The following is a 19865-nucleotide window of genomic DNA, read 5'->3' on the forward strand; positions in this document are numbered from 1 at the left end:
TTTATAAATTATCAAGTACGTTGTTGGTTACAGTCTCGCTTCGTCAAAGATAGTTAATAAGACATTGATCTCGTAACACAGATTTCTGTTAAATTGCTAGCATACATTGAAACTTAAAATACTGTAAAAACGAAACTAATAGCAGATGATAATATGCTATTGATGTTTCCCATTTGTTGTAAGTGTTCGTTAATGTAAACAAATGATCTGTTTACATTCATGAACATTTTCAATAAAGAAAGGTACCCGAATAATAAAAAACGAAATTATTTCAGTTTTCGGCGATATAATAGCTGTCATTATTTTCGCTTTTAAGATTGAATAAACTAAATAAGAAGTGAACAGTATATTTCCATGTGAAAGTTTTATAACTCGAAAAGTTCAACATACAGTGTACTGTCGATTATCCGGGCTAATGGTAGGGAAGCAGGTCACGGATAACTGAAAAACACGGATAACCCAAGCTATCAATTTTCATGCTTATTGTACGTGTGTATTTCTTTAAAAATCAGTAATTATACTTTGAGAATGGTTTGTTATTTTTCGAATTTCACTGCATATGTTTTGAAGCGCTATTTTATCATTATATTCGAATTCCCTCTGATGACGTCTATTTGAATTTCAGCGGAAGTCATTGCTGTCCAGAGATTAAGATAATTGTCAGTATCTTCTTTGCTTGTATTTTCAGTATCACTGTCTGCTTTTCTGTTCTTGTCACATATGAAACGCTTAGTATTTGTTACAGTGTTCTTTATTTATTTTTAATTCTAAAATTTTAAATAAATTTTTTACAAGAATAAAATATGCGCGAATATACATACGAAACAAAATATTCCTAGTGATTAACCAACATGATGTCTTCGATTATGCACAGAATTGTACGAGGTAATCGTTGAAACTAAATATAAAGACATAATTCAGCTGATTTTAGAGTACGCTCGCACTTGTGCTTGTTTGGTTTTTTACACTCACGTGTATGAACGTGGTCACAGCCACGTTCGGATTATCTGCAAACCGGACAATCCATACTCGGATAATCGACTGTGTACTGTATTTCTTAGGAGCATTAATGCTGTTATTCCACTGGCAAAGTTGGAGATGTCCTTCTTTTAGGAGTTTCGCTTTCCATAGAAATGGATACAACACTTCTCACGTTTGCATTAATATTTATCATTTTTTACAGGATCCGTCCAAAGATGATGGAGGAGCTTATAAATGTCACATGATAAATGAACATGGCGAGCTGAATGCTAACTTGAACCTTGATATACAAGGTAAGCAAGAGAGGCAAGCCTGAATAAATTTCTGGTATGCTAAAATGAAAAAGATTTTAAACCAAGATTTATCTCTTTAATTCAGTACAAATTCCAGCAAATAGTTTCTGCTAAATAATTTAAATACGAAAAAGTTTACAAAATGAGTTCTTGAGATATTAATGTTTCCAGTCAAATTATCATCCAAATAAAGTCACCAGAAGGCGATGCTAAACTGATTTTAATAAAAGATTCCGCGTCTGTTAAATAAAGGGAGCAAACTAGTTGTACGTGAACAATGTAAATACTTTATTACAAATGTAAGTATCACAGTACGATGTTAGAAAATGAAGCATGAGGCAAATTTAAAGGACATGGCCATGTAAAAAGTATGGTTTATGTATCTATACGATACTGTAGGTTGTAATAAATCCTGGATTACGCTGGTAGCAGCTGAATTCATATTGCTTTAATATATTTGTGATAATTAAGCAGAGATAATAGCGTATATTTTGTTAAGAGAACCGTTTGTGTCTCTCATCGGGAAGAATCCCGGGGTTCATATGTTGAGCCTTGGGAACACCACAGAAAACTGTTAATACAGTCCTGCACAGTGTGTGTCTGTTTTGGATAGCTTTATATATGGCTTTCCTCGTGATCACGTTTATTGTGGTCCAAATAAAAGTATGCAGTTACTAGTCTTAACACGATGTCTTTCACAGCTTGACATCTGGCAGTGTCACTCCAACAAAAGTGGAGAAAGGGATACGAACGTTCTTTGAGTTCCACCTATGATACATGCCTTTATATGACCATTTAAGTATCATTTTGATTCATAATTTGCCTTTTCGAAAGTCAAATAACGAAACTTTTGCATGTGTGTCCCCAGCCAACTACATGAAACATATATTCGATTCAGTCCTTTCTGTACGGTGAACTAGATTTAAACAAATTAATGCTGGAAAAAGTGTTTATATACCTTCAAGTCTATTACCATAAAGCAGATATTGATAATACACATGTGAAAATACGAGTAGTTACTTTAAAAAATTAAACAGTGAATGTATTTTAAAGATGAAATACGATTGAGTAAACCTGATCCGATCGATAGAGATGTGTCGAATTCTGCTGTGTCTAGAAGCCTGTGTCTGTTCTGCAGACTCTACTTGAAGCGAGTTATCACTTAGACGGAAACGAAACAAAAAGTCCAACGAAAGGTTAAAATAATCTTTTTATTTAAGTCTTAATTTAACAGAAAGCCAACCGTATACTACAAACGAACTCCCGTTAACTTGTGAGTGTTTAAGTTACTCTAACAAACGTAGGCTAGCAAGACGCTAAAATCGGAAGCCAGCTTATGTAGAGCTGGCCCTACTAAATAACAGCAAGGTGCGGCTGCCTGAAACTCTGATCTAAACATTCAGAACCCTCAACTTAAATATACGAACAACTAAGGTGGAATCTGGTGAGGTCTTCAGAAAGGAGGAGCTATCTAAAAGCTTACATCATAATAATAGTTTAATTAAAATAAAATGCTTTACAGATGTTACAAATGTATCAATTTGAAGTTTTAATATAGACAAAATCAAATGTTAATTTAACAGCAATCAAATTTATTGGATTAGATGTTTTGAAACGAACCATATATCTGTATAGTTTCATTCTAACGCGTTTGAGAGCATTCTGAAAAATAAAATCTGATGATTCTGTGTTCATTTTCCCTTGTTACTAAACTTTAACTAGAATTTTCTGATGTTATGCCTAAAAGCTTTCATTCCGCAAAGATGATTACGAAAAAATTAGGTTAAAACATCAAGCATGATTTTTTTTTTTGGGTATTTAGCGGAGAAGCCACCAGCAGGTGAAGCTCCTACTTTCGTTGAGAAGCCCACAATCATCCCAGAGGATGGTGGAAACCGAATAATAATGGAATGTAAAGTGAGAGCGAGTCCTAAACCTGATATCAAATGGACTTGTGATGGAGCTGATGTTCGGGAAAGTACCAGAATCAAGCAGACGATCAAACAAGACAAAGATGTCTATCACATCAAATTGGAACTGAAGGTATGTTCATATAAATGCCATAAGTTTTATGTTAGGATTCGCATTTGTAAATTATTTAAACTATGATAATATATTTGAGTTTGATAGAACTAAAATAAATTAATTTGCTTCACTTTTATTTACTTTTTAGAATCTAGAATTTACCGATGCTGGATTGTACAAGTGTAATGTCAAGAACGTTCACGGAGAAAGCAATGCCAATTTGACTTTAAACATTGAATGTGAGTGAAATTTCTTATTACGCGTGCTTTATCCTGTTATAAATTTATTGGGTAGATACACCAATGAGAAGGAATAACCCATTCAATCGCTGCACTCGGAAAAAAAATTCAAATAAAATTATATGCACTCTCTCAGTCTTTTCTCCTAGGAGTAGACTACCTACACCCTCATTCACTATATAACAGTTTAAAATTCCCTTTTTGGGGAGGATATTGCCAACAATACAATGGCACTTGGGAAACACCGCTTTTTCTCGTTGCAGTAGATCCGTCATTTCCATCACGCTCAGTATCAGTCTGCATACAGCCTCTTTATAACACGTCATAGACAGGAGTACGTCACACACATCGTCGCAGTCGAAAATCGGTCAATAAATCTGTTATGGCTGCAATTGACACGTTCAAGTCTCTTCCTATCACACACTAAACAGAAGTTGAACAGAGTTAGTACTGAGCATTATTCAAGGGGCAATATAATAGGTATTTCATCTCGCCCAATACTTATTGATAGGTAAACATCCCATGGATCATCATAAAATTCAGACGCCTATATTCTTAAGTCTTCTAAGGCTGGAATTGGCACCTTCCATCACACACGAAACAAAAGTTTCAAAGTGTACTAAATAAAACTTTAGCTCAGCTGATCCTCGTGCGCGTAAGTCATAAAGCAACAGTACACCGCACGCCTTGGGACCCATAACCTTTGAGTGGCAAATGAAAGAAATTCCCCGCTTACACCACGAAATATGAACCTGTGAATCTGGAACTAGCTTCATCATCAAATTTACTATACGCCAGACGGGGCTTTCGACACCGACTAACGGGATTGTAGGTCTTATATTACTCCCGAAGGATAAAGGAACCTCAGATTCATTTATTCTACAGAGCCAAGACTGTCAAAGTGCTGATTGATCTCAAGACAGTACAATAAACGATCCCGGGGTTTTCTTACTACAAGAGAAAGAATCTTTTATTCACAAATGTTTTCTTTATTTATTTTTCTCAGCGCCTGTCACAAGAAAAATTATTCGCCTTTCCTTTCGCGGTATCTGGTCAAACAGTCAGCATTATCACGGAAGCCAGATTGCTACATAACACTGTTAATAATAATGATACTTTAGAAGTTACTATCTTAGTAGCATCATATTTATGCATCTATGAACCATCTACTGTAAATGTATTGCACTGTTATTCTTTCAGTAAATGTATTGCACTGTTATTATTCAGGATATTAATAACATTAATCTTTGCTGATTTTCTTAAAGATTAAAAAAAGTCAATAATAGGATTTTGAGAACAATTCTGATGAGTTATGAAAATTTCTTTTATGAAACATGAAGTGCAGTGAAAGATCTGACTAGACCTGAAAATAAAAGTTGCAAATATAGATTCTACTGGAAATGTATACATATTTAAAATTTTTAATCATGAATAAGTACGGAAATTACTTATTTTTTACGGTGCATAAAAATTATTTAAACTTTGCTTAGAGTTAAATTGCTTTTTCTAAACCTTGCTGTGATAGTTACAAAATCCAATAAATTTTAAATAATTTGAAATTGTACTACTGATTTTCCATCACATAATAATAAGCAGTAAATGCATTTACGTATGATGGTAAATATAGCAAAGTATTTTAAAGTGAAGAGCTATTTCGAGCGTAAATTCTAAAGTAATAATTATAAGTAAGTCTTTGTGGTGATGTGGTTTAAAGTAATTAGTGCATATTAGAAAACGCATGACAGGATATTAATTTCTTTATTTTAGATAAATTAAAACAGCTTTTAATTAGTACTTACTTACGCATTTCGTTTCCCCCCTCATTTATCTAACATTATAATATTTTATTTGTGTAGCTAATTGTAATTAATTGGGCAAAAGCTTTATATAAATATATTTGATAATCCTGATACAAAAAGTGAATTATCCGTGGTTAATCTTTATTTAAGGTGTTTTCAGTCACGATTATTCGCTTAATGCTATTTCGTAACTACCAGTTTCAGGAGTATTTATAGCGTACAGATTTTAACGTACAACAGAGTACGTTAAAATCTGTACGTTAAAGAATAAATGAATACAAAATGAAACTCAATATATCAAATGTTAAAATAATATTCACTATGGTAATTTTACAAGTTGCAATAATATGCATAAATACGATGCTGTTAATAACGTAATTTTATTGTTTTTAGTGGCACCTGTGATCAAAGAGAAACCAAAGATCATCAAGAAGGAGATCCACAAGAAAGTCGTTATCGAATGCAGAGTAGCATCCGTTTCCAAACCCACGTGCACATGGTTCAAAGAGAGTAGCATGGTTTCAGAAAGCAGCAAACATACCGTCCGCATCACAGAGGTGACCAAGGGTGAATTCGCCGTTGCCCTAGAGATAGACAAGCCTACAGGAGATGACAAGGGTAACTACAAGATGGTGGCCAAGAACGAAAAAGGAGAGATCACTTCTACGGCTGTACAAGTTGATATTGAAGGTAATTATTAATAAAGATAAGGAAAATCATAAATATTTCAGTCATTAATGCATGTTGATGATATGTTGAGAATAAGACATTATTGCAGTTACATTATTTTGAGCTAAAAGGTAATCCTTTTTTTTTCGTGAAAATGTATTATTGCATGCTCTATTAAAATTTGAAATTCAGTGTTGATTTTCGAAATTGCATGAAAAAAATTAAAAGCACAAATAAATTTATATTCCTGGAAATTAAAAATCTAATATTTTACAGAGAAGAAAAAGGACACCTAACTTAGATTTTATAACCTAAGTTGTTATTTTATCACAGTTTTACGACTATTAGTAAGTAACATTTAAAAAAAAAATTATACACATTTTTCTAAATTATAGCTGTTGATGATAATCAAAAGTGAAATTTCAGCAAATGTGTTTTTGAAAACGAAAATACGTATTTACACTCCAGTTATCTAAATATACACGCTATTCATATTATTTTCTGATTATTTCCATATTATTATAAACAGTGAAACTTTTTTTGGTATAACGAAAGACTACAAAAAGTTTTTCTCAGAATTTAGAAACCTTGGTTACTATTATTCATCTGACTAAGCGCAGCTATAAATTAAAAATTTCAAAGAAGAAATTTAAAAACACTATTCTTCAAGAAAATGTACAATACAGGGCTTGACCTGTAAGATAATATCTTGTAGATAAATTCACAGAAATTTCAGGGCTATGCACAGAAGATATTCATAATCACATTTGGGAGACTGGCGGTTCGTAACCATTATTTTTCATGGAGAAAGGAATGTATTGGATGAAGGATAGTCTTACACAACAGACTTCCAATTAAAATGAAGTTTTCAATTGCATTCGCAGGAAAAGTTTTTATAATGCATGCAAATGGGATTTATGCAAACTCATCACGACAGTTAATGTGTTTTTGTGAACGAATTATAATTCTAAATTATGCACATACTTTTGTATGTTTTTTTTATCGTGCAACAAACTATGTACATTTATATTTTCACATGCATTTTTGCTGCAGTAAATCTTTGAAAGTAGCTTATATCATAGTTTAGCGAAAGTATATAGTTCAAAATATAAATTACATGTAAAGAAGACAGAAAATGTATAGTTGCAGGGAAAAAAAGTGAACTAGGAGGTAAAAAAATTAACATTTTAATCTAAAGCCCTATTTAAATATTCTGCTAGTAAAGAGCTCTTATGCATTTTTCTGAAAAAAGAACTATTAAAATAATTATACAGGGCATTTTAATGAACAGATTTTATGTCGACAGGTACTTTTATTAACAGATACTTATTTCCCTTAACTGACAGTATTTACATATTAAATATCTAAATTGAGCTGTTAGTAAATGTTCCCAAAACTGATATGTTTCGTTTTCGTCTAAGGCGGAGTCTTAATTCTTATTTTTAATGTTAACTATATAACTATTTTTAAGACATTATTTAAATACACATTCGTATAAATATTTATGAGAAGAACTTAATATTATTCCTTGGGCACAGTAATGTAAATTTAAAGGAAAATTATATACTGAATTAGAATCTTTTAGAAATGACTTAACTTATAACTTATCTCGTTGATTTTCAATTTTAATAGGGTAAAAATAATTTTAAAAGTTTAATGTAAATTGTAATTATTTCGTATCTAATATTTTTTTTCTTTTTCAGAAGAGAAGAAAGAAGAGAAAAAGTTAGTATGCTTTTAATATGTATTTGAATTAAAAAATAATCTTTATGTTTTTACAGTGCTGAAAGTTTTCATATGCAAGCATCTATTTCATTGAATTCATACCGTATCCAAAAATGCAATCCCTATATATACTTCTTATTCCTGAAATAATTACTTCTTATTCCTTCTTATTCCTTAAAATAACAAATATACATTTTCATAAGCATTGTGTTTCAAAGATTGATTGATAATTAATAAGTTTTTAAATTCATTTTCCGCAGGAAGCCGACAGGAGAAAAACCTAAAATCGTCCAAGGATTAAAATCAATTGTAAGTAAAGTTTAACGCTGAGTTAAAGTAACTCTTCTTCATTTTTACTTCATTCATTTTTTTATCATTTCACTTTTTTTTTACCTTTTATATACTGTTTAAATCTGAATTTACAATTTGTAGTCAAATGCTTTTTTTCTCACGAAATATAGCGCAATAACGATCTTAAACCTAGCATTTATCTATCTTTTCATTCTGATATGAAAATGAATAGAATCTCTTATGAATATGTTTTAAAAAATTTGAACCAAATTTCTGTTTAAATATATATTCAAAAGAATTTAACTTATTAACACCGAATTTATTTTTGAAAAGAAAAGAGACTAAGTAATTTTCTTTTATTTAATAACACAGACTTTACATTTTATGCTCGAAGTCAAAAATAATCTCCTTCTGTATATTGTAACGTTATCATTAAGAAAGAAATATTTATTTAAGTTTTGATTTTCACTTAATACATGGGAAAATTTCAATAATTACCTTCAAAATTTTAGAAATTTTAAATCCTTCGTCAGCTATATCATTATATTATTAAGCGAAAAATTTACATGAGTAATATTATCATATTAATAACTGAAAATTTAAATTAATTCAGGTATCTGTCATATTAGATAGAGTCCATCTTCAAAATTCTCGATGACATGAGAAAAGGAAGATGAACTCAAATACTAAAAAATTAGTCCAACAATTGACAAGCTTTGCTAAATGCCGTGTGAGTTAAATATAAAGGTACAGCTTTTGATTTGTGAGTGTGCTGATATAGCTCTTGATTAGTAACTGACACTAGTAACCGAGTATTTTTAATATTTCTCGTTTATTCTCTTTGACAGACATTTTCAAGCTAACACAAATAAAGCGATGCAACGTGCGCCTGCTCTTGTAGTGCTTGTTACATGGGTACCGTATGGAATTTTGGAATACAGTTATATTATCAGCGGCAGATATTAACAAGCTGGCAGCAGCAAAGCGAGAAAATGAATACGTTGTATTCAAGATAAAAACTTGGTTACTGACTATTAATAGCTTTCATTACCACGTTTGAAGCGTTCTTAGCGTTGTGTAGGATTCAATGAGATGGATTAATTTTGAAATGATGCAGTTTAGTGAGATTTATTATAAGCAGTTACTATTTTTTAAAACTGAAAGGGGAAATATCCAAATTAAAATTTAGAGTTAAGGAACTATTGCAAATTAAAGTTAGAATTCTGCCTTGCCGTACATGTTTTATTATAGATATATATAAGTATAATTAGTTCAAAGCTGACAACTGTCTTCACACATAAAGATAATTTCATAATTCATAATTTCTTTCATTTTTTTTTTTTTTTTTTTTTTTTTTTTTTTTTTTTTTTTTTGCAACTGAAATTTATCTTGCACAGAACATAAAAGAGACAAAGTAAATAAAATATAATTCAAAGAATTTCCAGATAACAAATTATTCTGAATGTCTGTTTTAATTCCAATCTACGAATGCTATAAAACTCTCATCTTTAATCCATTTAATTTTTATCAAATATTTGCGAAATGTTGAGTAAAATTTGTTCTTTGAAAATAAAAACGACAAATTTCTCTTTTAAATCCATCCTGTGAATTATATGGAACATTCGTCTTTAATGTGTTTAATGTTTTACGAGTAAGTTGCCAAATATTAGGTAAACTTTGTTCTTGGAAAATAAAGACGACAAAGATTCATTAAGTTTTTAATATTAGAAAACTGAAAAATCCTTAAATCGTTTTCTTTTGTTTTCTTTATAGACAGTTGAATCTGAGAAGAGTGCAGAGTTTACATGCAAAATTGAATCTAAGACCAAAACTACAGTCACATGGTATAAGTAAGTTAAACTATCTAATATTTCTAAATATTCATTTATAATACCGTATTTCCTCGCGTACTGTTTCCTCATTCTTTTACTAATTTTACCGTCCAAAAGTAAGAATATAATAAATGAAAAGTAGTCACAGAGAAATTGCAGAATACCATCACAATATTATTTCTCTAGAAGAAATCCACATGCCAATAATAAATCATAGTAATATTAATCTTGCAATATTTAATAAACTATCTTCATTTCTTCTTCACTATAAGTTGAATCTTTCCCATTTTTATAGATGTATCTTCTACGCCTTAAGCCTGAAATCATCCGTGAATAAATTGAGGCGGCGAGTCTGCCGCTAATTCAATAACATCGTAATCTGAATGTTCGTTCGTGTTTTCTTTATTATGATGGGTCGATTCTTATATTAGGTTGGCATTCAATTCAACAGTTAAAAGGGGATGTTTTGACAAACTTCCACAAACTATTTTCATAGGATTTGGGAACCGTATTTGCTGGTAGTTTGCAGAGGTTTGTCGAAACATTGTTTGTGAAGGTTTGTCTTTGATAGTAAGACGAAAACACTCACTACGTGGCCGAATTCTTTTTAAAATTTAGAGGAGCTTGCTCTCATTAAGGAAAAGGAAAATTATTTGAGTTTGGGTTTAGATTTTCAGAACCTGGCACTAAAAAGCTGAATTAAGGAGGGGCAAATACGCGAATATTTGTAAAATTTTTAGAACATAGAGCTAAAAATTTAGGAGAAAAAATATGGTATTTTAAATATAATTTGTTAAGAAATTACAGATTAAAATATTAAAAAAGAATATAATATATGAATTATGATGCTACAAACTGGAAATTCTGTAATGCAAGAAAAATTTTAAAATAAATAAACTTAAAAAATGTTGTATTTTCTATGTGAAAGACTTAATTACGTTTCATAATCGGTATTACGGCGAAGTAACACTCCTGAGAAGGATTCAAATCTTTGTCTTTGATGAAAACATTAAAATACATACTAAATATTATTACTGAATATTTGTACAAAGCATTATTATGATTTTTTTCAAAGTTCGTAATTTCATAAACATTGTAAAATGCAAAGAAAAAAACCTGAAAGCTTCCAGATTTTATACGACGCCCAAAGTGGGATTTTTTTAACGTTTTGTGTGTTACGTTCATTTATAAAATATCATGTTCTCGCACTCACGCCACATAAATTTAATTCAACCACAAAATATTTAAACACTGCATTATTTTTAGAATTACCGATACACAGTCTCTTTTTTTATCCTGTACAGTGTTGCCATTGTTCGGTTTGAAACCGTTGAGTTTGCTAATAAAAAATTCGTTAAAGTTCTACAAAATATAAAATAGAGAAGAAACCAAATTCCAAATTTCAAATTTGGGCTTCTAGATGCCTATATTCGAGTGTAAGATTACGATATTCAAAATTTGATGTCTCTAGGTACCGTTGTTTCTTCGCAATGCAAGAAAAATGTATACATGTATACAGATTCTTCATTATTTAATTTCTTTAAATATAATACAAGGTGATAATATTTGGTAGCACCACTCTGAAAGGTGATTCAGTGATAAGACTGTTTTAACCATAATTTTAGAAAATATTCTATTTTCGTCCAAAAATGCATTGCTACAAATTTCAGTTGATCGTAAAGTTCATCTTGTTACTAACTATAAATCAGGCAGGTTTTATTAGAATCTAAGTTTTTCAACACTTTGCGACTGATGACGTTCTTAGAAAGGTAAAAATACATTTTAGAGCAAGATTAGAACAGAATTTGTAGGGGTTATTACAATCATTTTTCACTAACCACTTATTTTATGTTTTGGATCGTTACTGTCACTTCTGGTATTCGTTTCCCTACCGGAATGTAAATGCGGTTTAATAAAACAATATTTACAAGAAGATGCTAGAAATTAAATTCAGAGCGTATTATCCCTCTCGAGGACACGTTACTAAATTAGCTAGGTATAAGATTGCATTATTCGGCTTTTCATTATAATTTTCGATATTTAAATTGTTACGCAAATAAGAAGTTTTGATCCAACTTCTGACCAATGGCTGATATGTTTCCTGGTTACTACAAAAAAATAATTTCTACATTCCATAACGTAATTCTAATTAGCTTTTTCCGTTTACTAAAGTATTAAAAAATATTATCATCCATTTGTGTGACTTAATAAAAGTAATGATAGTCGGAAATTCTCATTTATCTGAAATGTCATTTAAATATTACTCTGCATGAAGTAATTTTCGTAAACGGGCTTTCATGTACTATATATATAAAACTTAAAATTTAATTTTCAGTTTTCAATTTTACAATCTGGAAAAAGGAAATAATAATTAATTGCCTTAACATTACGTTTTAGACTCTTGTAAGTCATGCTAACAAGAAGCTTTAGGTTGTAAGTTCTGTAAGAATATCAAATATATCAAAATTGTATACTTTATTTTCTGATACAAGATACTGAAGATACGCAGATACTGAAGTTGTCATGCGCATTTCTTTTGTTATGAAGTTTAACTCAAGTGCCATGTGTCTCAGATGCTTATATCACTAAATTTTAAAGTCTCCTGACGCGATATATTTTCACATTCTGCTTCTAGTTGTAAGATTATGTGACTCCAATCTCATATACCATGCACTTAAAAATGTACACGAATAGCTGCATAAGCTAGCTGCGCATAAGTTAAAAACTTTAGTAAGAGTTACACAAATTTTCTACCGATTTTCAATTTTTGAACGCTTAAGTTTTCTTATTGCGTTTTCAGCAAAAATGTAATCGTGAATTCAAAAATATGAAATTTTAAGATTAAAAATGTTTATTATATCTTCTTGCGTTCACAACTAATTTTTTGAACATGCATTTAAAGCTCTGAAAATAAATGTCTACGATGTTATTATCATGTGATAATTTGTAGGGACTTCACTTTTTCCCATGATATTTTACACAGTAATGTTTTAAACCTACCAGGTTTTTGAACTATTTTATTTCTTACCATGACGTTTTTCACCACAATGGTTTGGAACTGTTATGTTTTCTCCTTCCTGTTTTTCTTTCTTGCACCTTCTTGTGGTTTGTACAACGGAGTTTTTTCCTTGCGTTGTTTTCTTTTCCGATGTTTTCGTCTGTAGAGATCAAAACTGCAGCTTACGGTGTGTAGTGCTTGGCTAAGCGCGAGCTCCGGATATTGTATTTGGTATCATCTATAATATTTTACGTTTTAAATATTGTTTTCATCTTATGAAACGTAATGGAATGTAATGAGTTATCATTAGAAGTAGAAAGATAAAGAATGCGAAAATAACTTATTATCACTACTAGATAATAAAAGTTTGTATTAATGCTGTATAGAAAGCCAGAATTACAAAAACGTAATAAAGACTTATTTTCAGTTGCTGATTCTGTGTCTAATAATGTCATTTCATTTCTTAGAGGTACTCAGGTTATTAAAGAATCTAAGGAAGTCAAAATGAGTTTTGATGGCTCTTTTGCAAGTATGACTATCATCCAAACAACCACAACGTCATCTGGAAGCTACAAAGTAGAGTTTGTGAATGAATTTGGTAAAGCTGAGAGCTCAGCAGAGTTGACTGTAGAAGGTAAGTAGTTATTGACGTTTTTCATTGACTATGCGTTCTCCGCAGAAAGAAATTTTAGAAATTTTATTTTAAATTATTAACATTTAGTAAATATATTTTGCATTCTTTTACTAGTCTATGTTATTTGTATTACAAACTAACCAATGGAATTATAGAAATCTAAAATTTTGGAATGTACCTCAAGTAGCGTTACTCTGAAAATATAGGTATTTTTACATGGGAGCTACACTGCCTAGGATAACTTTAATTCAGACAATGAAATAACACGAGAAATAATACCTTTCGAAAATGAAATCGTGCTCTTTGCTGCTGACATTTCCAAATACATTTATGCAATCAAAGTGACCGTAAATAACTATACTTTTTAAATATAATTTTAATTCTAAACGGCTTAAATGTTTGTTCTGAAATGTCAAAAAATGCTTTCAAATGAAAATTCACGCGAGAATCTTATCTGATAAAAATTGAATATGTCTTGATGATAAATGACTGTAATACTGAAAAAAAAATAAAAGATTATATCAGAATTAAATGTTTTGTGCATATTTTATAGAAAAAAAGAAAGTGGAGGAAAAGAAAGAAGAAAAGAAGGAAGAGAAGAAAGTAGAAAAGAAAGAAGAGAAGAAGGAAGAGAAGAAAGTAGAAAAGAAAGACGAAAAGAAAGTAGAAAAGAAAGAAGAAAAGAAAGTAGAAAAGAAAGAGGAGAAGAAAGTTGAAAAGAAAGAAGAAAAAGTAGAAAAGAAAGAGACTTTGAAAGTAGAGAAAAAGGAAGAACTGAAAGTAGAAAAGAAAGAACAGAAAGTAGAAAAGAAGGAATCGTTAAAAGTAGAGAAAAAGGTAGTCAAATAATTGTAATTACAAAATCAAGTAAAATATATTGATGAATCATATTTAAATTAGGTAACGGATTTCCACTTTTACTTATTTGATACAACTTTCACCTGCTTGTTTAAAATTTCTATCATTCATGTATATCTGATAAAAATTCTTAATGTTATGTGAGGGAAATGAGTTTTACCTAACAAATTAAAAAAAAAAAAAAAAAAAAAAAAAAAAAAACTTGAAAGTAGAGGATGACCTTTCTTAAAATAAATGAATTTTTTTGCTTGACAAGATCAATAAATATTTTATGAAAGCTAGAAACTAGCTATGAAGTTTTATAAAATTCATCATTTTTAAATTCATTATATTCATTAAATGTAATGATGCTTCTTTAATTACGAATTAATTTATGAAAACTGGTGCTATTGTTGTAAGATTACAATTAGAATAAGACTTAAACTGTTCAGTCATTATGAAAAAATTTATTGTTATTCCAATTTATATTTTTTCTTCTCTAAGGAAGAGAAAAAAGTTGAAGAGAAGAAAGTTACTAAACAAGAAGCCACGAAAAAAGCTGCTGTTCCTGCGATCTCTGTTGAAGAGACGCCAGAACCCAAAGGCAAAATGCCCCAAGTTCCAGTCGTAATTAAAGAGCCCTCACCAGAACCCGGTTCAAGGAAAGGTTCTACAGATGTAAGTGCCGGATATGGTCGTAGAGGTTCTTATGTAGATATCCCGAGTCCTGGTGGTTCCAGAAGGGGCTCAATCATAATTGCTGACGAGGTGGGTTGTCTAACAGCAAGACCTGGTTTTTCTTTCTAAATTCACTTTTTTACCTATAATTTGGAGGATGTTATCTGTTTTATGTGTGTGTGTAGTAGAATGGCCATATCCTTGGTCTTCTCTTTTATTCCTATCTTACAATTTTGGAACATATTTTAAATGGCCATGTCACCTCAAACAGGACTACAGGACTGATCGTGCCACGCGATTATGATATCATCATCTTAAATGGCCTCATTATCATTCCACATTAAGCATGGGTGAAAGATCCAATAAATCATTTTAGTCATCAAAACATTCTTCCTAATATAATCGCGTGTATTGAAAGATTCTTACTACTTAGTTTAAGAACATGATAAAAATTCAGAAAGCAGAACTCTTATCCTCATATAAATTTTAAGAACTATCGTATAACGTAGAGTGTACTGTTGGTGGAATGGTTTAAATCTGAAACTACAGATTATTCATTCCGATTTTGATCATCGGTTCCCAAAAAGTGAAAGGCTAACCGCTTAACGTAGATACAATCCACTTTCTCTTAGACTTCTTCCGATTTGGCAGATTTGACAATTGCGATTTCCTTCTTGATTTGCGTCAGAAAAGTGGTCAATGCTAATTTATTTCAATACCTGAAAGAAACGGTTTTTAATCGTTTGATCAGAATAGTATGCTTGTGATCAATGTTTCAGTTCAGCAACGCATTGATTTGTGTGAGGCTTCTGGTGCTGCATTTTTTTCAACCCCACGCACAGCTAACTACTGGGCATCTACGTACGCATACGTAGATGCCCAGTAGTTATAAAATACGTATAAAATAGTCATAATCACACATTATTTACAATGATTGTGATTAAAAATTGCAAAATGTGAAACTGTAAAAAAATTAAACTTGTTATGAAATTAATGAGTAAAAACTTGAATGAATACAGAATAATTCAAACAATACCATTACAAATTCTTCCTTGCGCACCAATAAATGTTAATTATTTTTCAAGTGAGATGGGACTGCCATTGCCACTGTTATCAAAAAAGGTTAATTTCATTTACGATGCTTGATGAGTGAGAATCAACCAGTGGCTTCCGGGCCTGTTTTAAAATAAATTATTATTTTTGTATTCTTGCAGTATAGTTGTTTATCAGTATTATTAGATCATCCTTATATATAATTATTTCTTCATTCTTAAGCTTCATGGCTGAGTTCAAAGAAAAAAAATCGAAAGAACGAACATTGCTTGTAATATTCACCAAATACATCTTCAGGAAAATATTGCGTTTAATGTCATACATTTTCAAAAGTAAATAGCGTATTTCTCCTAAAATGCTAGTACTAAAGTTTGTTGGAGTATAAGTTCTATCACTTAATTAATTTTCTTTTTAGAATACTTTTACTATCGTGAAATGAGTAACTATCTGTTTACTAATTGCAAATAATTAAGAAATATTTCTTTTAACCAATCTTATTTATTTCGTTTTCTTTTAGAAGGAACTTGAGAATCTAAAAACAATTTATAGTTTGCAGATTCATTTTTTATACTTTACGAAACTTTGCTTTAATTAAAAATGAAATACAAAAATGCGAAAATTTTAGTTGTTGAATTTCTGGGATTAGTCGTAAATAATTAATCAATATAACGCATATTTGTATCTCTATGTTAAGAAAATTTCCGTGTGACTAGTACATCATTTTGATGGTTAATAGAAATGACGAGGAAACCTATATCTAAAAAGAAATATTTCCTGTCACATTGGATCCCATTCTATAGTGAAGATCAAGGAAAAGGCCGTAATATTAGTAGTATATAATTTAGAGAAAAAAAGGTGTCGAAAATGTAACTTTAAATTTTTTTTTCTGTTGAACATTTTTCTAATTTCCAATCGTTTTAAATAGTATGCTTATGCTTTCATGTATGTTAGTCAGTTTTAAAATAAGATTTTAAAGTTACATTTGAGACAGTATAGTAATGCAGTTTGTTGAAATATATTGCGTGTTGTGTTATAAGTTCAAGTTATTAGAATTGTATTTATTGTATTGTAGAATTGTATTAGAAGTATGAAGTATATATTGCAGTTTAGAGCTGCAAGTGATGTGCCTAACATAAATTCATATTTTATGTGTTATGTAGATAGATTTAGTTAATGTATGTGTTATTTTCAAGTTTTTTTTATTTTTGATACCTTCAAATAATTTCTCAAAAACTATATTTTTTCTTAAAAAAAACTAAACACGAATTCATAGTAAAATTTTCAAGCGCATTTTTTTTTATCAAAAATTAAATACTGGAAGGTTTCTTTATAATTACAAGGGAAATTTAAATTTCTAAAAGTACCAAATATTTTCTCTTCTTTCTTACCTTCATTTTGATTTTTTTTATTTTGCTTTTTTCTGCTATTGCTTCTGCATTTTTAATCTTCTTTTTTCATATTAACTATATATATAAGTTTTTGCTGATTTTTGTTTTTATATTCGTTATATTTTTGTTAATGTGACTAACGCATCTAGAATGCAAATGCATGCTTTGTCTTCCATCTGTGAGTGCGAGTGTATGCTGTTAATGGATATTTCGTTTTAAATCTTTCAACTTTAAATTCAGCTGCATATATAGTGGATGTATTTTAAATTAATAAACATTACTGACTAAAATTAATCATTATTATAAAAAAAATGCACACCATTGCAAAGACATTAACAGTAAACCAAAAAGAAGATTTTATCTAAAAATGAGACATTTTATATATTCTGAATTTAAAAATAATGACTAAGGATTTATTTTACTTATTGAATTATTTTCTGATGTACTTCTGTAAAAACAAATTACGCGTATCTGTAATTTTTATTTTGAAAACAAAATTTTAGTTATTTATGAAATAATTAAAATATAAATTACATTCAATTTGAATGTCTTATAAATAATCCAGTTAACAAATTTTAAAAGAATATTTCTCAGAAATTGAATTCAAGGAAAAAAATGGCGATGAAAATAAATCAGGCATTCCCCCTTTTTATTAAAAAAATTAGTTTTATTTTCAAAACGCTGGCTGAAATTTTACCTTGAGTTTCAGTGATTTAATAATATAAGTCATATATTTGTTACAAGAAGATTTTTTAAAAGTAGTGTTAAATATTTTTAATATTCATCATTATATCTATAACCACTATTTTTACTTAGAATTAGACATTTGCAGTTTTTTAGTCTCCTTGGAGTAGCCTTAGAACTTCATACATTAAATTGCATTTATACAAAGGACAGCGTGCCCCTTTTCATCTATTCATGCAAGAAATAACTTAATAGTTTTTAAAATAAGAGTAGTTTTAGTAATAAAATATGCTTTAATTATACTTTATTAAAATTATAACTTTCTGCTTTTAATAAAGGACTCTATGACATAAACTAAATAAGAGTAGTTTTAGTAATAAAATATGCTTTAATTATACTTTATTAAAATTATAACTTTCTGCTTTTAATAAAAAGACTCTATGACAAAATTTATTCTTTATATATTGGAAAAAGTTTAAATTGTTTTTAATTAAAATACATGATAAAGCATAAGAAAGTTTAAATCTACAAATTTTCTTTTAAATGTTTTAGAATAAGTTAATTTTATCAACTAATTTATGTTTTGTTAATGTGAGAATGAACCATGAGTGTGTGTATTCCCCTTCTTTTGTGTTTTATGCCTCCTATCTCTTTCTATTTAGATATCTTTATATACCATTTTAAAGAATGTAATTTTCCATGTTATTTCAATGCTCTTTTTGCATGAATTTTTAAGCTATTCCAGGTCTTTCTTCCACAACCTACCTCATATCATGCATATCATTAGCATGAATGCTTTTATTTTCTTTATCAACAGTTATGCTGTTTACATTATCTACTGAAAAATGTATGTAAGTAAATATTTTTCATCATTATTATTTGATTTAATAGTTGATTAAGAAATAAGATTGTACTTATGTGTAAGTAATGTACTGAATTCTGACCGCTTTTGCATTTGATTTTCAATCTATACTTTAATTTTTATAGAAAAATAATACATGCATGCTAATATTAATTTCATTCCACCCTTGATTAATTTTAGGAAACTCGCATAAATATATTGAATTAGGTTTTTTTTTCCCCCTTGTGAACTCGAAATATAACTGAAATAGTTTTTTTTAACGTAAACCAAGGAATTCAGGAATTTGATTCGAAATTATGTAAAAATAATATTTGGTTTCATAATTTATTTGAGAATTTAACATTTATATAACGTGTAACAGCACTATTCTAATTTTCCTTTTATTGAATTGCAAAAGTTACCACCAACGTGTTATTCTTATTTCTTTATAAATTGTTGTAATAAATTTGAAGAAAATTCATTTTTTTTATGCAAACGACGCACAGATTATGCTCTAAATGCAAAACCTTTATAGACATAAAAGCCATTTCATTAATGTGCGGCTCACCAGCGGCCGAGCGGTAAAATCGCTGAACACTGGTAGTTCGGTCCGAGGTTCGAATCCCGCGAACGGGCTGGCTGCATGGGCGTTTTCGTGGTTTTCCCCATGTGTAACGTGTATACGAGCCAGTTTCCCTTAGAAAGTCCTCCACGAAGGCATCCCTCCCCTTAGGCAGATAGCCCTAGTGTGCTTTGCCATATTCTCAATACACACACCCAAGAAAAGGGGGGCTACAAGTCAAGTCATTAATGTGCGATTATTATTAATATTCTGAAAGAGTTATAGGATATATAATAGACTGATTTGCAAATTCTTGAATGCTATTTATTCATATGA

At 29.9% G+C, this 19865-nt stretch overlaps 1 protein-coding gene across 8 annotated transcripts in view; it reads left to right on the forward strand.

The window, feature by feature from the left end:
- Nucleotides 1-19865, forward strand: part of LOC118198052 (twitchin-like) — a 480648-nt gene that overhangs the window by 157739 nt on the left and 303044 nt on the right. For 6 of the 8 annotated variants that reach the window (XM_085825414.1, XM_085825418.1, XM_085825417.1 and 3 more), the window contains 10 exons: nt 1184-1274; nt 3097-3317; nt 3448-3538; nt 5731-6027; nt 7710-7731; nt 7992-8040; nt 9796-9872; nt 13320-13486; nt 14040-14323; nt 14828-15091. In XM_085825414.1, coding sequence (XP_085681540.1) covers nt 1184-1274; nt 3097-3317; nt 3448-3538; nt 5731-6027; nt 7710-7731; nt 7992-8040; nt 9796-9872; nt 13320-13486; nt 14040-14323; nt 14828-15091 — 1563 coding nt within the window. The remainder of the gene's footprint in view (nt 1-1183; nt 1275-3096; nt 3318-3447; nt 3539-5730; nt 6028-7709; nt 7732-7991; nt 8041-9795; nt 9873-13319; nt 13487-14039; nt 14324-14827; nt 15092-19865) is intronic. The other 2 variants (XM_085825416.1, XM_085825419.1) reach the window with 1 other exon arrangement.

This window comes from Stegodyphus dumicola, chromosome 10, assembly GCF_044657685.1.
Source record: "Stegodyphus dumicola isolate Sdum_Otavi_A_Nest chromosome 10, ASM4465768v1".
In the NCBI taxonomy this organism is placed as follows: domain Eukaryota; kingdom Metazoa; phylum Arthropoda; class Arachnida; order Araneae; family Eresidae; genus Stegodyphus; species Stegodyphus dumicola.